The sequence below is a fragment of the Rhinatrema bivittatum genome, chromosome 3, assembly GCF_901001135.1.
Source record: "Rhinatrema bivittatum chromosome 3, aRhiBiv1.1, whole genome shotgun sequence".
In the NCBI taxonomy this organism is placed as follows: Eukaryota; Metazoa; Chordata; class Amphibia; order Gymnophiona; family Rhinatrematidae; genus Rhinatrema; species Rhinatrema bivittatum.
The window spans coordinates 570,560,976-570,576,580 of record NC_042617.1 but is presented as its reverse complement, the minus strand read 5'-3'; the positions used below and the strand labels follow the sequence as shown (position 1 = coordinate 570,576,580).

The 15,605-nt window shown below is 41.6% G+C and overlaps 1 protein-coding gene across 2 annotated transcripts in view; it reads right to left on the bottom strand.

Annotated features, from left to right (window-relative positions):
• Positions 1–10,042: 10,042 nt before the first annotated feature.
• Positions 10,043–15,605, bottom strand: part of LOC115088368 (coiled-coil domain-containing protein 170-like) — a 91,419-nt gene continuing 85,856 nt past the window's right edge. For both annotated transcript variants that reach the window (XM_029596555.1, XM_029596556.1), the window contains one exon: positions 10,043–13,100. In XM_029596555.1, the coding sequence (XP_029452415.1) occupies positions 12,963–13,100 (138 nt within the window). In that variant the 3' untranslated portion in view covers positions 10,043–12,962. The remainder of the gene's footprint in view (positions 13,101–15,605) is intronic.

Below are 15,605 nucleotides of genomic sequence, written 5' to 3'. Positions count from 1 at the left end.
CATCTTTATCTGCCGTCACTCTGCCAGCGCCGATTCTCTCCAGGTTGTGCCACCGTTCAAGTTTCCAGTTGTTCACCCCATGGTAAGCTTTTGGATTCTTTATCTCTCATTTTTATTTTCCGTTTTTTTTTTTCTGTTTATTCCATGGTATGTTTACCTCTTTGTTAGGCCTCCAGCTACTTTTTTCCTTAAGAGCAATTCTCTCCCGATTCAATTTCTACCTCGGTCTTGATTTTACCTGGTCCACTGTTCTTTCTCGCAGCCCCATTTTGCGCCAGCTTCTTTATTTTTGCATTTATTCATTCATTTTTTTTAGTATTTCGCTGGCACCTGGCAGTTTTTTCCCCCCACTTTTATTCCTCTGGGTGACTTGCAGGTGATTCCCTCGTCACCGGCTTCTTTCGGTTTCTTTGCTTTCCGCTGCTCCATTATTTTCATCGGCATTAGCAGCTTCTGGCTTCACTTTATATTTTTTATCTTTCTATTATATATTAATTATTATCATTCTTTTTCTCTTTCTTCTGCAACTGGGAATCTCATTTATTGGTTTATCTATTATCTTACCCCTGTCTAATTCCGGTATTGGATCCTTATCCTTAGTCTCATCATCAGAGTCCTCCTGATTTTTTGAAGCCTCTAACTAATGTTCGTGAGACAATGGGGATGTCCTACCGTATTTTGAGGTTTCCCACTCCGGCACATGGTATGTATTGCCTTCAAGGTTGGTGTCTCCCCACCTTTCCCCCCTTTTTCCTGATGTATTATTACTCTTATTATTATTATTATTATTATTATTATTATGTATTTACCTCTTGCAGTTATCCGGAGACGCCAAGCTTTGCCAATACTTTTGTTATATGGTTCTCTTAGGTTTTTTTTTTCATATCACTTCATATGATGTTGCCTATCTGTATTTTCTGGACCCATGTTTCTACCTTTTTCTCTTTAATTATTCATACTTTTTGGCTCTTGGCACTCCCGACGCAGCTGTAGTGACGAAGCACGGTCCATGTCAGGGGACCGATGCTTGTTCCACTTCGACACAATTGCCTATTAAACAATTGCTTTGCTTGGCACCTGTCACATTGACTGAAGTCTCATTTGAAGCTCAAGGACCCTTCTATGCAATTGCGCTACACTCAATTCATTGTGGTTGCTCCAGTAAGTGGACCACTTTTCCTATCCACTTTTAATTAAACTGGCTGTTAATACATTTAATCTTCTTTGCTCCTGATCAGTTGCACAAATTTCTGGGTTCTAGAGTAGCAAATTCTCCCCGGTATTCATTATTCTGCTATAATTATAGCGAAATGATGAGCCGCGAAAAAAAAAAAGGGGCAGGGTGGCTGCATCACAGCAGTGCATTTTCGTCCATCGCAGTTGCAGCTGTGCTGCCCACTATTGCCCCCATAGCACCAATAGAAAAGGTGTAGCTAATTCCGGTGCTGCTGCCGGCGATAATGTATAAAAGATTATTACCCGTAGCGGTACCGGTTTCAAAATGTTATTACCCCACCTAACCCCTCCCCTTTCCCTCATTTACATGGTAACATCATGATGCGGTAGATATCGCATACGTTAGGGTGTTATCACATGTGATAACACCCTAACGCATGCAATAACAGCCCATCGCATTTTAATGAATAACCCTGTTTGTTCTTAATCCCGAGCTTTCTTAGGGTTTTATCCGAATTAGTAATTTGGGGTGATATTTCTTCATGCTGTTTGTTGTATAAATATAGATTTGTTTATTTCTCCTCCTTTTCTGATTCTCTGCCTCCTTTCTTTTAGTGGTTCACTTTAGAGAGAGAGAAGTCTTATTTAGATTATGTATGTTGTTATTTACTGATTTGAATTTGTCTCTCTTGATGTTACTGTGCAAAGGTTTTCTTTGTATAAATTTAAAATTTCAATAAATAAAAAGTTTTTAAAAAATTGCCCCTAAATGTCAATGCCAAGATTAATAAAGAAATGTGCTAATTTGACTTGATGCTTCATTGCACTTTGCCCAATCTATGAGCCATGCAATCTAATGTTTTGACTCTTTTCCTTTGTAATAATAATAAAACTATATTATATTGGCCTATGCAACATGAAATAAATACATCATGATAAATATACTACAATAAATAAATGCATAGTAGATTATCAGTGTGTTATTTTTTTCCTCCTAGGATCCAATGAGTCAGAAAGCATGTCCTAATAGTCTGGAGTTTTATAGAGCACTTTATTCTTCTGCACAAATACATTTGAACTGACCCTTTTTAAACAATCTCAGCATTTGGTCGCATTCAAAGCCTTCAAATGCTTCTTGGTTTCTCTGGGCTCTCCAAATGGTCTTTTTGAGCAGATGGTTTTCTATTGCTATGTAATCTACTTTGAAGTGCCTGTAAAAGTGGAATATAAATCAAATAAATAAAAAAGACTGGAAGAAATTCACATAAGCCAAATGTTATCTTGTTCATCGTCCCAAATAGTTCACCATCGCCAACCATTTTACTGTAGAATTTAAAAAGAATATTTTTGATGAAGCAGGCAGAAATAGAATCCTATGGAACGTCTGCAAGCCACTGGGGATCTGGCAGATTCGGTCATTTTCTGCAGTTTGCATTGAATTTATTCCATCAAAGTTTGAGGTAAATAAATTCTCAGATTTTGCGGACCATTCACAAATATATTTGCAAAATATTACTGTTTACAAGTTCTTAGGGAAGAGGTGTGCCCAGCAATATGCATAGGGGCGGATTTTCAAAGGCCCGCGTGCGTAAATCCTTCTGGATTTACGCGCGCGGTGTCCTGACAATTTGCTATGGATCCGATGGAAAACCAAAAAGTTATTAGGTGGTGTAATTGTACACATGTATTGCTGGAATAAGTAAATCAAGAAGCGCCAAATCATTATTAAAAACTCAATTTGATTATGCGATGCAAACAGATATTTATTTTTTTTTTTTGGTGACATAAAGATTTGTATGCGCAATAAATTTATTGTGACCAGAATGAAACTGCAGAGACAGTAACAATCCCCCAGTCCCTACCAACTCTTTTCTCTCTCCAGGTCCCCCAAATTTGCAGCTATTAAAACAGAGAACTCTAAGCAATATAGCTCTCTCAGTGCTGCTTCATTTTGTCTTCTTGTTGTTGCTACATATGTGTATAAATACCAGAAGGTTTTATGAAAATAACATGAACTTTACATTGATACTAGATTATAAAACAAAATATTCAGCATTTTCTGGAGTATAGATACAGATGCAGGTGCCATGACATTGCTAAGTCACACATTAGGGAGTTAATGGGTAAAAAAAAATAAACCAAAATGACAGCAAATACTGCAAATGCGTCTTATTTTTGTTTTTCTACATTTGCTAACAAAGTAACACATGGAATTCCTAATAATGGTTTCTTAGGTATCATCCAATTTCCTTGCTCATGGCTTTAAGTGGCGAAGTACGCAGGGGGTGGTAACTTTGATGCATCTCGAACATTGCTCTCTGCTTCAACAGCTTCAAAGGCAAGGCATATCAGGGCATTGGGTTCAACAGCAATCAAGGAAGGCTAGTGTGGGAAACAGATAAGCACTGGATTCAAACAGCAACCAACGAAGGCCCTGACTTTTATGGTCTGGGAAACATATAAGCATGGGGTAACCTACAGGGCGCAGCACAAACTACCATAAGCTTACTGGGCAGACTGGATGGACCATTTGGTCCTTTTCTGCAGTCATTTCTATGTTTCTATGTTACTTGAATGAGTTTGTATCTCTGCAATTCGTTTGACATACCTTACCCTGAAAATGACATTCAATTAATAAAAAAGACTATTAATCTAGAGGAGTGCTCTACACTGGCATTTTATCTTTTCAATACTGGCACTGTACGCCTTCACCTGAGCAGATCCTCATCACTTTTGTGTTGGTTGTTGAAGTGCAACTCTAAAGCATCCATCTATAGTGATGACCACATTGATCACCTGGCTTTATGTTTTAAACCCTGTAACAAAAAAAAGGGGAGTTTTAAATTTCATTTCATTGTATCTGAGATTTCCATTCTGCCTTTCGATTACCGTACAATTCGAGGGTTGCCCATACACAGCGGATCACATTACGATAACACAGGTACTCGTGACCCGTCGACAGGCAGGCACTCAGCTTTTGCTCCCCTTACCCTCCACAAATTAGACATGACAACCGTATGGAATAACAAATAAGGCCGCAGTTTATTAAACCTAACCCGAGCCATTTTTAACAATATTCCAAACTTAACTCCCTCCACCTCCACCACCTGCCGCGTGCATTCTTCACTTACCATCGCGGCCCAATGGTAAGCAGCTCGGAGCCCCCAGCCCCTTTTTCCTTACCCCGCCACGCCGTCGGCGAGGGTAAGGTTGCGGCCTGAGCATCGGCCCCCCCCTTGCTCATTAGGCCTTCTCGTGCAGCAGCTGGAAACTGCACAAGCATTACCCCCCAGCAACGTGCCCTTCACCCTTACCACTAATACACACTCAAATCTGGCTCGGGTTTCCGCCTACTGCGACAACCACCACAGCAAAGAACATACAAAGAACCAATGGGCGGGAGGGAGGGAAACAAACACCTCTGCCTGCTTCGCTGCCGGATCCCTTAATGGCCGCTCCCCGCTAACCCCGCGCTCCTTTTCCTTGCCCCAATGACAGTGCAGCCTTTCAAAATTTGCTGCACTGCCATTGGCCACCTCGGCTCCTAACTCCCCCTATCCCCCCCGGCTCCTCCCCCCCCCGACTTCGGCCCGCCCTGCCTCCACCCGATCCCGTGTTACCCTCGGCGAACGCGGGACTGGCCCGGTTCGCCTTCCTTTATAGTAAAATTAAAATTAGGGTGAGTGCCATCAAATTTGAAAACATATGGTAGGAAGACAAATTGACTTGAAAAACACAAGGAGGGTAATTTCAAAGTCATTTCCATGGGTAAAACAATGCTTTACCTGCAGAAATGTTTTTTTACAGAAATGTCCACCTGTTATGTAGATAAAATTATGCACATTGGGCTTCTGAGCAGCCACGTGCAGATATACTGCAGCATTTTATAACCTGCATGTATCACGTGCAGATTATAAAATAAATGCCTTTCTACCTCCCAGACATACCTGCGTATGTTTTGTTATATGCAAATATCTGCAATGCATTGAAAGCATGTTCTTTTCCTACCTAATTTATAAACATGTGTACAGATATTTTATGCGTGAAGAAATATATAGCTTGCTCACGTAAAGCCCTGATTTATACACGGAAATCGGTATATTTTAACACATGCCCACATAATTGAAATCACCAGTTTCCAATACCTCCACTGTATCAGCCAGTCCATCTCCGATTAATTGAAACCCTCCAATACTTCACCAGTTCACCTAGACTCCCCACTCAACAGTAGCTGATAACAGAAGAGTCTGATATCACTTGTGCAAGATAATTAGCAGGTGTCAAACTGTATGAATAAGTTGCCTAAGAAATGAGCGTAAATCTCTTATAAAATGCCAATTTACCTGTGGACCTCTTGGTCCCACCCTGGAATGTCCCTAGACTGGTGACCCTGTAATCCAGCCTCTTCTGCTTGGAATTCAATTTTTCATGGAGGTCCACCGAAGAAGCTCTTCTATGGACTTCATGGGATTTAGTTTTTCATCCCAGTGAAGAGTGAGTAGAGCGCCACGGGGAGGGCAAATAGGTGTCAGAGTGAGCTTCCTCCACTTCCTTTAGATGGGCGATTTTGTCTGCTCTCTGTCTCCGTGCTCTGGGAGACATTCGTCCATAGTCTTTACGTGAGGCTTAGTTGAGGTCTGGCCCAAGACACAGGAGGCAGTAACAGTGATTGTCAGTGATGGAAATTATGGGGGTAATTTTCAAAAGGAGCTACTCCAGTAAACCTGGTTTTTACTCCAGTAAATGCTTTTTTAAAATCAGGCCCTATGTGTCCGCACTGAGCTACTCCAGTAAACCTGGTTTTTACTCGAGTAAATGCTTTTTAAAATCAGGCCCTATGTGTCCGCACTGACAATACATGAAGCCCTTTTTTTTTTTTTTTTTACATCATTCTGTAGCACTGAAAAGTGCTTTTGTGGGATTGCTGAAGCGAAGATAGAAAAAATCTTGAAAATACTTGAGACGCAAAGGAGAAAATAATCATTTCCGTGCCAGAGCGCAGGTAAAAAAGCACTGAGGAGACTGACACAATACGTGCGGGAAGAACTACGCAGAAGCAGCGGCATTCTAAGTTTTGCCTTCTGGGAGAAGTCTGCAAGAGTGCGCCGTCGATGATGTCACCCAAACAGCATGGCTATTTCAGCCTGCTTATCGACGGAAAATTAGTGTTATTCTCCTTTCCTGAGATACCCTACACACATCAAAGGGATACAAATACTTTGTCTGAAGGTATTTTATTCTGCCATGGTCAACCTGATGCTGGCCCAGAACTGGAAAAGGTGGGACTATGGAGTTTGAAATACTGTAGACATAGTCTACAGGGATCTGGCTTGAAGGTGGGATCTGGCTTGAAGATGGGAACTGTGTCCTGCAAAGATTCAGATTACTGATATTGCTATAATGGATAAGGTATGAAATATTTCACATCGGGAGAACTTTCTTACTGGGATCTAGGTGCCTCCTTATTTGGTCCACCGATTAGCGTGTTCATTTCTTTTGGGATGAGGGCTGGAGAGTTATAGGTAAACTGAAAGCCTTATCCCATGTAATTGCCTGGAGCTGGCCCAGAGCTGGAAAGGGTGGGATTATGACACACTGTACATGCTCAACAGGGCTTGGAAGTGTGACCCCCTTGTAAAGGGTGGGCTGCAGAGGAAAATGAGGCAGACTATCAAATACACGTGTACTTTACCTACAGACATTATCACAATGTCTGTAGGTAAAGTACACGTGTATTATCACAATATCTGTAGGTAAAGTACACGTGTATTTGACAGTCCTCTTTGAGGAGTCAAGTTTTTTGCACTAACGCATCTATGAAGCAATTAGCATGTGTAGTTTTTCACTGTCCTAATAGGAAATAAGCCGTTTTGCAAAGTTTGCATCTCATTACCTCATAAGCATAGTTTTTTTAATTAAAACTCTCACAAGCTAATTTATGTGTGTTAAACGCACTAATACATAAACTAGACTGTAAACATTAATGGCACTTAGAGAGGGCAATTTTATAACTCCCCACATAGCGGTGAAATTTGTATGTAGAATATGCATAAAAGTTTTACTAAGGATTTTCAAAGCAAACTTATGCGCATAAGTTCACTTTGAAAATCCTTCCTGTATTGGCTGCATATGCATGGAATGGTCCAAGCAGGGCATAACCTGTTCATGGTAACTTAAACGTGCACATTCAAAAGTAAGCACGTAAATCATATCCCTGCCCCGACTCTGCCCTCTGGGCAGAGTCGGGGCAGGGATATGATTGCCCTCTGCTTAACTGTAACTTGTTAATTGTAACTGCTTCTCTTCATCACGTTATTTATGTTTTTTGGTTGTATTATTCGCACCCCTGTTTTCTGTAAACCGACATGATGTGAACGAGTTCATGAATGCCGGTATAAAAAAAACCTAAATAAATAAAATAAATATACCTATCCCCAGTTCACATAAAAGCTCATGTGAAACTGGGTTACATGCATCCTTTTAGGTGCGCTGGGCCTGGTTCTATGTTGTAACATATAGCATTCACCAGCAAACTTTTTTCTCTTAAATATACTATATTTATTCACAGGATAATCCTATTCCAAATGACTATTCAAATTTGCGAGTAGTCCATAAATTTTTAATCATAGTTCCTCATAGTTCCTTTTTGATTTTAACTTTTTTCTATAATAAAATAAAGTGCACATTGAGTTCTTGCCTTTACTGACTTTCTCAGTAATCACACCAAACAGAGTGCCGTGTTTCGTTCTCTGCGGCAGGGTTGCTAAATGATGTGCAGCTGTCCCTTCCCGTTTTTCAGAGCACTACTTCTTCATCTTTGCCGAGAACCGCCATTTATGCACAAAAAAACTGGGTTATACACACGTAAATAGCTTTGAAAATCAGGCCCTTAATGTGCTTTAATGTTGGCAAAAATATTTGCATAGTTTAGTACACTGGCCGCTAAATAAGATTCTCTGCAATAATAATCACATTAAAAAAATTAACAAATGCATGATGTGCCAAGCAGCTGGGCAGCTCAGTCAAGCTGGTTTTTTATGTACTTTTTAAAATATTTCACCCCAAAGAAGACTTATTGTGCTTGTATCCAATTTAACCTGATTTTAGTAGCCTAAACTTTAGGGGGGGGGGGGAATCCTGCAAATCAGAGAGGGGCTAATGATAAAAGTTTCTGTATGATAAAATATTCCTACCACGTTGAACATCGGTTCCAAGTCTTCCCAGCCATGATAGATATTTACAAAATCACGACTAGTGTGCGACAGGTTGACAGGGAACAGTTACTTGCTCTTTCCAAAGTACTAAGACCTAGGGACACTCTATGAAGCTAACTGGTAACAGGTTTAAAACAAATTCTAGAAAGTGTTTTCTCGGTCAACACATAATTAAACTATGGAATTTGCTGCCAGAGAATGTGGCCAAGGCTAGTAATTTAGCTGAGTTTTAAAACAGTTTGGATACATTTCTAAAAACAGGTCCATTAAGCATTATTTAGCTAGGATAGCCTTAGGTGTGTCCATCCTCTGCTTCTAGAAAGGAATAGCATGGAACGGGCTTTCCTAATTTGCATCTGACAGATACTTCCAACAGACCCGGACTGGCCACTGCTGGAGATAGGATACTAGGCTCATTGGACCATTGGTCTGATCCAGCTTGGCACCAGGGTTGCCAATTGGCTCCAGATTTTCAGTATAGGTTGATCCAGTCCTGTTTTCATCTCACTACATACAGGCACCTGTAATCTTGCTTTTCATAGGGAGTGCTATAGGGAAATCAGAACTACTTGCAAAAGGATAAAACCAGGACTGGATCAACCTGGGAAATCTGGAGCTAATTGGCAACCCTATTTGGCATTTATTGTGTTCTTGTTTAGTTATTAGTTCAGAAGAACCTTTGAGGGCCCAATAAAAAAATTTGCAATACAGTATTGCATAATACAGGGCTTCTTAAACCTGTCTTGGGGACCCCACAGCCAGTTGGGTTTTCAGGATTTCCACAATGAATGTGCATGAGATAAATTTGCATATACTGAGCTGCTAGTATATGCAAATGCATCTCATGCATATTCATTGTGGATATCCTAAAAATCTGATTGACTATAGGCAGGACTAGATTAAGACATGCTGAGGCCCTAAACTAATCCAAGTTTAAGAGATCCCATGGTATTACCAAAAAAAAAAAAATGTAAAACTTGAAATTTAGCAACTTTTTTTGTATTTGGCAGCCCTTCATAATCTGAGGCTGTAAACTGTACCTTAGGTATTTTGTGCCTAAATCCAGCACTGGCTATAATAGGATCCCCAGGACAGATTGGGAAGCTCTGGTGTAATGCAATTGTGGCAAACAGCATGGCGAGGACACATCTCGGACTCCCACAGTTTCAGCACCCACTTCAGAAGCCCATCTGACACACATTCCAATGTCACCAGTGGTTCTATTTTTATTGGGGGAAGAGGAGGAATCCCTATGATGTGGGCTTTTACAGAACAATGAGCACCCAGATGTCTCTTAAAGAGGCACCAGCTGCCACCACCCCTTTTCATCTCGTGACCTGAAAAAGCAAAAGGCATCGGTGAAACTCAAGGATACTACATTTGGCAGCCAAATCTAGACCATGAAAAGGAGCAAAGGAAACCTGAAACATATCCCTCAAGTACTGCGCAGGTTTTCTTCTGCTTTCTTTCTGGCGCTGAGATGTGAGGTCACAGGGCCATGCAAGCTAACTCTAAATTAGCCACCCGTGCTTATTTGTGGCAGGGAACACCACTGCCAAATCAGAGTGAAATGTTAAAGCAGACATGTTGCGTGGCGCTGTAAAATCTTTGCAATATGTCGCCGCAGTGGGTTTGCGCCCCCCCCCCCCCCCCCCCCCCGCCTGCCTCAGCTACCAACAGGTCAATTTCAAATTGTGAATTTACTGAGGCACAGAAAAATGCAAAAAAAGACAAGAGTGCAAAAGTGCACTATGCCAAGCAACCAGGATGAAACAATAATCAGCTCATACACATAAGTACTAAGAAGAAATAAACCTAACACAGAGTGGGTTCTGAAATTCCCCCCGTGAATGGGTCTTCATTTCATATTTTTCCATTTTATGTATTTGTATTTATTTATTTGACTTATGTTCTGCTTTTCAGTGCTTCAACGTTGATTACATTTAGGTGCTACAGGTATTTCCCTATCTCCAGAGGGGATAGGGAAAATTTTATTATTTATTTATTGATTTGTACACTTTTATATACCGATATAAAAATAATTCTTCCTCTGCGTTTTCCAGGCTGCTGATACTAATGGATTTTTTTCACTCCAAAATGCTATTTAACTAACATGCACATTCATGAAAAACAGCTTTGATCATGAGACACTTTTGAGGTAGGAGTTATTGATGCCCTCTGTTTCTAGAAAGAACACCCACATGCATTACTATTAGGACAAAAGGAATTCTGAAAAAATTCATAATAGAAATCTTCAAGGTGATCAGCAGCATATTAAAAAATGTGATAGGTCATTTAAAAAATGGTTCCAAAATTCAGGATTTATTTTGTGCTTTTGGGATTTGTATAAAATTAACTGCAGGCACAACTGCTGCAGGGCGGCTGCGATGCCATTCATCAGGGATCAGCCTGCGGGCAGAAAAGGAGCAAATGTCTCATGTAATACATAGGGCTAGATGTACTAAGCGTTTTGTAACATTGGCAAATATGGGCATTAGTTTCACTGATTTTCAAAACAGACTCATGCGCATAAGCCCGCTTTGAAACTTAGGCCACCAAATCTACCCCAACCACGTCAGACCAGCAAAAAAAATCCGCACAAATGTTCCATGAAAAGTTACGTGCACACTTTTTATAAAAAATCTATTACTTTACCCACAGAAGTCCCTTTTGAAATGACTCTCCTCTCTATGGGTGAAACAGGAATTTCCACACAGAAGTGGCCTTTTACAAAACTGCCCACCCGACATGCAGTTAAACCTGTATGCATACGTTATGTTGGCGCATAAGTTTTTCCAGACTGAGTGGAGGCGTTCCTGGGTGCAGAGATGGGAAGGGTCTGCACTTAACGCATATACTTTTGGATTTTGAAAAGACAGGGGAAATGTGTGCAGATGTTTTAGCAGGTGTTAACTTGTACAAGCAGGTTTAGTGGGGATAATTTTCAAAGTGAACTCATGTGCGTAGTCCACTGTGAAAACTGGTGCATTTTGTGCACGTTTTTTTGGCTGACTTTCCCATGTAGGCTGCTTGAACCATACCCCTTTAATGGGAAAAACCATTTCTGCCTTAAGTCCGCTACCGTTAAGGCAATGTTGCCTCACATTCAACTTTGCAGCAGAGGATTATTAAATTAAAAAAAAAAATTTTGCCTAAAAGTGTAACCGCTGATGTTCTTTAATGCTGTAAAAAAGATGTTTTCCATTACGAGGAAGTAAAATGAAACAAAATAAGTCTAAATGAAATTTATAATAAAAGCTGTTTCCTTGCTTTTACATTCTTCTGCTGTTTCCTTTTTACCACTTCCCTTTCTTGCTTATCTACCTCACCATCTACCTTAGAAACCATAAGAACATAAGAAATTGCCATGCTGGGTCAGACCAAGGGTCCATCAAGCCCAGCATCCTGTTTCCAACAGAGGCCAAACCAGGCCACAAAACCAGTTCAGGGGCTGAAATTTTAGGACCTAATTTTTGGATCTAAGCTCCTTGCTGCCCTTTGACCCATGCTCTGGGAGCTCCTATTGGAGTGACCCATCCCTTCCAGCAGGGGTTGAGAAGAGATCATAGCTTCGTGATGCACTACCTCCCAAAACTGTAGTGAGAAATTACTTTCAAAGTAAAAATTACTTTCACATCTGTCATGCACGACAGCACTGTAGGAAACACAGATTTAAATGAACGTGTTCCGCTGTATTTGTTTGGCACTGTGATAGGGTGAGTAGAACCTCCCCACGCATGAAATTGCACAGAAGAAAGTCCTACCAGGTCCGAGCTGCAGGCAGAACCATGTGCTTGTTGCGGGAGACCAAGCAGGCCCTGGTCAGCCATACTGGGCAGCCAGGGCAGATTCTCCTACCTATAGCCAGCTAAAGCTAGAGATATCTCTCCAGCTAAAGGAGGTACAGAGCGCTGCTGCTCCCTGACCCTAAGGGTGAAGGCAGCAGCAGGAAGCTAAGCAAGCTGAGAAGCAGCTTTCTTTCGTTTCCTATAGGCTCTGATCTCTTTCCCCTGAAGCTAGGATGCTAAAGATGAAGGGAAGAGCAGAAGCCGAGAATGCCAAGCAGCAGCAGCTTTCCACGGTCTTGCTGTAAGATCTGGATGGCTTGCTTGAAGCCCTAGCACGGTGTGAATTTGCTTTCTAGTGCTTCTGTTTGTTCTGTGTGTGATTCCTGGAGCTGCAGGGAAGCACGGGGCTCTGCTTCACAGGGATCCGGCCTTTTCAAAGTCGTGTGTTTGCTGAAGTCTGCCCATACTAAACTCTTTCTATCCAGCAGTGTTCTGAAAAACATTTCTGATGCACGACTGACACCCATCCCCTAAGACTCTGGTCAGCCTGGTCACTTTTATACATATGCGTATACCTCATCAATGCCAGCAAACAGACACACTGATCAATGAGAAAGAGACAGTCAATTGCAATGAGAGTTATAACACCGCTCGTACAACCCATCTAATTTTGTTTGGTTTGAAAAAAGGAAATATTCCGTGCAGATGATCAAGAGATCTGGCGGGGGGACATTGGTCTTTCTTCGTTGTATCTGGTTGCAGATCCTCCATAGACGTCACCCAGTTAGGCACAAGTCACAACATGGTGCTGATGGATGTGAACCAGCCTTTCCAGGCGTTTGATAATTTCATAGTCTGGGAGAGCCAGGGTGTTAACGTTGAGTCCCAGCAGGCGAGAGACCACTTCCCGAAAGTCCACCAGCTGCAACACCAAATAAAATGGAATCAATGGCTAATGATATTAACATACATGTGCAGTCTCGGCTTTACATGTCACCCACAGCACAACAGCCCCAGCAGTGATGGTCCACCCTTAACAGCTCTCAGCAATGAAGCGAGAGAGAGGAACAACTCCAGATCTTGTCTTTAACCACTGGGCAGAATTTTAAGTTCACCAAAGCAAAAGTAGCTCAGCACAAATACAATGTACAGTATATCTCATGTATGGATTTCTATTTATCATATAAATGGAATTTCCAATCCACGTTCCATATAGTGTATATTATTTGAATCATGTAACCGAAAAGTTTTTGGCACCTTCTAGATAATTTATAAACCAATCCAAACTTATTTACGTGCCTATCTGTAAACCGTTGTGATGGTATATCACTAAGCGACGGTATAGAAAAGTTTTTAAATAAATAAATAAAATGTATGGTGAAATTACTTCTTACCTGATAATTTCCTTTCCTCGAAGTTAGGCAAGCTAGTCCACACCAGTGGGTTGTACACTCCAACCAGCAGATGGAGACAGAGAGCAAAGACTCGCTGACGTCACCTTCATATAGCTCTGCTCAGGCTCCAGCCAGCCAGTATTTCTCCAAAAGCAAACTGTGGACACTAACCACTAAACATTAAAGATAATATCGTATCCTACAAACACTATCCAACTTAACTTTGGGAATTCTTTTCTTTTCTTTTTTTTTAATAACAACAGAAACAGTGGACTCAGCTCTGCTAACAGTAGTCCCTTTGGACAGAGCATCTTGGAAGAAGAACGGAACTCACACAATATGTGGGAGTCCAGCTGCATGAAAGATCCTGGAACCTCATTCCTTTCTGGGCAAAGATCTAGCAACACAGAAGAAAGTCGGCCACCTCAAGGCAGCCCCGGGTGGGAAGGTGGACTGCTTGCCTAACTTCGAGGAAAGGAAATTATCAGGTAAGAAGTAATTTCACCTTCCTCTTTATCCAGGCAAGCCAGTCCACACCAGCAGGATGTACCAAGGCTACTCCCCCAAAGGGCGGGAGGCTGCCTGAGGCCCAAGCAGCACTGCCCTAGCAAAGGCAGAATCCTCCCGGGCCGCCACATCCAGTCTGTAATACCTGGCAAATGTATGCAAAAAAGATCACGTTACTGCTCAACAAATCTCTGTCAGAGAAAGCAAATGCAATTCTGCTCAGGAAACCGTCTTAGCCCGGGTCGTATGTGCTCTGACTTGTTTCAGAAGAGGCTTCCCAGAATCCACATAGGCTGCTGACACTGCTTTCTTAATCCAACGAGCTACTGTGCCCTGAGAAGCTGCCTCCCCCTTCTTCATCCCTCCGTTGAAGAACAAAAAGCCTATCTGATTTCCAAAACTCCCTCGTACCTCCAGATAACACAAGTGCCGCAGTTTCCTATACTCCTGACCATTCCTTATCCAAGGATGTTAACACAACCAACTAGTTTAAGTGAAACTCCTAAACCACCTCCAGAAGAAAGGCAGGTATCATCTGAATCTGTACCTTATCTGGAGTGATAATCAAAAAAGGATCACTGCACGACAAGTCTTGCAATTCTGAAATCCGCCTTGCAAAACAAATAGCGATCAAAAGCACCATCTTCAGAATCAATTACCACAAGGAAATACGCTGATGAGGATGAAAAGTCGGACTCGTCAGAAAGGAGAGAACCAGATTCAAATCCCACAAAGATACTGGCAAGGGAGGTCTAAGGTGTTTTACTCCCCTCAAGAACCTAGATACATCTGGGTGAGAAGAGAGCAATCTCCCCCACATGCGGCCCTGATAACAGGCTATAGTAGCCACCTGCACCTTCAGTGTGTTCAAGGCTAATCCCTTACTCAGACTTTCTTGTAAAAATGAAGTGTGATTTTGACACCAATGCTCAAACACCCACCAAATATATGCAAAAGAGAGAGAGAGAGAGAGAGATACTTTTTATAAGGCCTTCATAGTAGTCAACTATTTATATCACTATAGGAGGGCCAGCTAATAGCTCAAGGTGAGGTGTTGGTGGTGGTTTAGTGATATAGATAGTTGAATACTGTGAAGACCTCATTAGAGGTGCTCTCTCTCTTTCTCGCTCTCAGCCCAGAAATGCAATCTTTATCGCAAATTGCATAACAGCCATTTCGGGCATATTGCACAGGTTAACGCCAGGAAAAAAGGTGTAGTTATTTCTGACGTTAAAACCATGTGATAACATGCATTATGCTATCGCACGGTGTGATATTGCCCCTCCTTTTAAATTAATCCCTCCCCAATCCCACCCCTTCAAAACATTTGCATTTGGTCATGTGGTAACATGATTATCGCATGTGTTAACACATTATTGCGTGCGTGAACGCCATAACGCATTTTGATGAATGACCCTATTGGATTGTCATGAAAACTTGGACCCTGCCATAACCCCGCCCCCCGGAGAAGAGGGAGTTGCCAAGGGTCCTCCATCAGAAGATAGCGCAGATCCATGTACCATGGC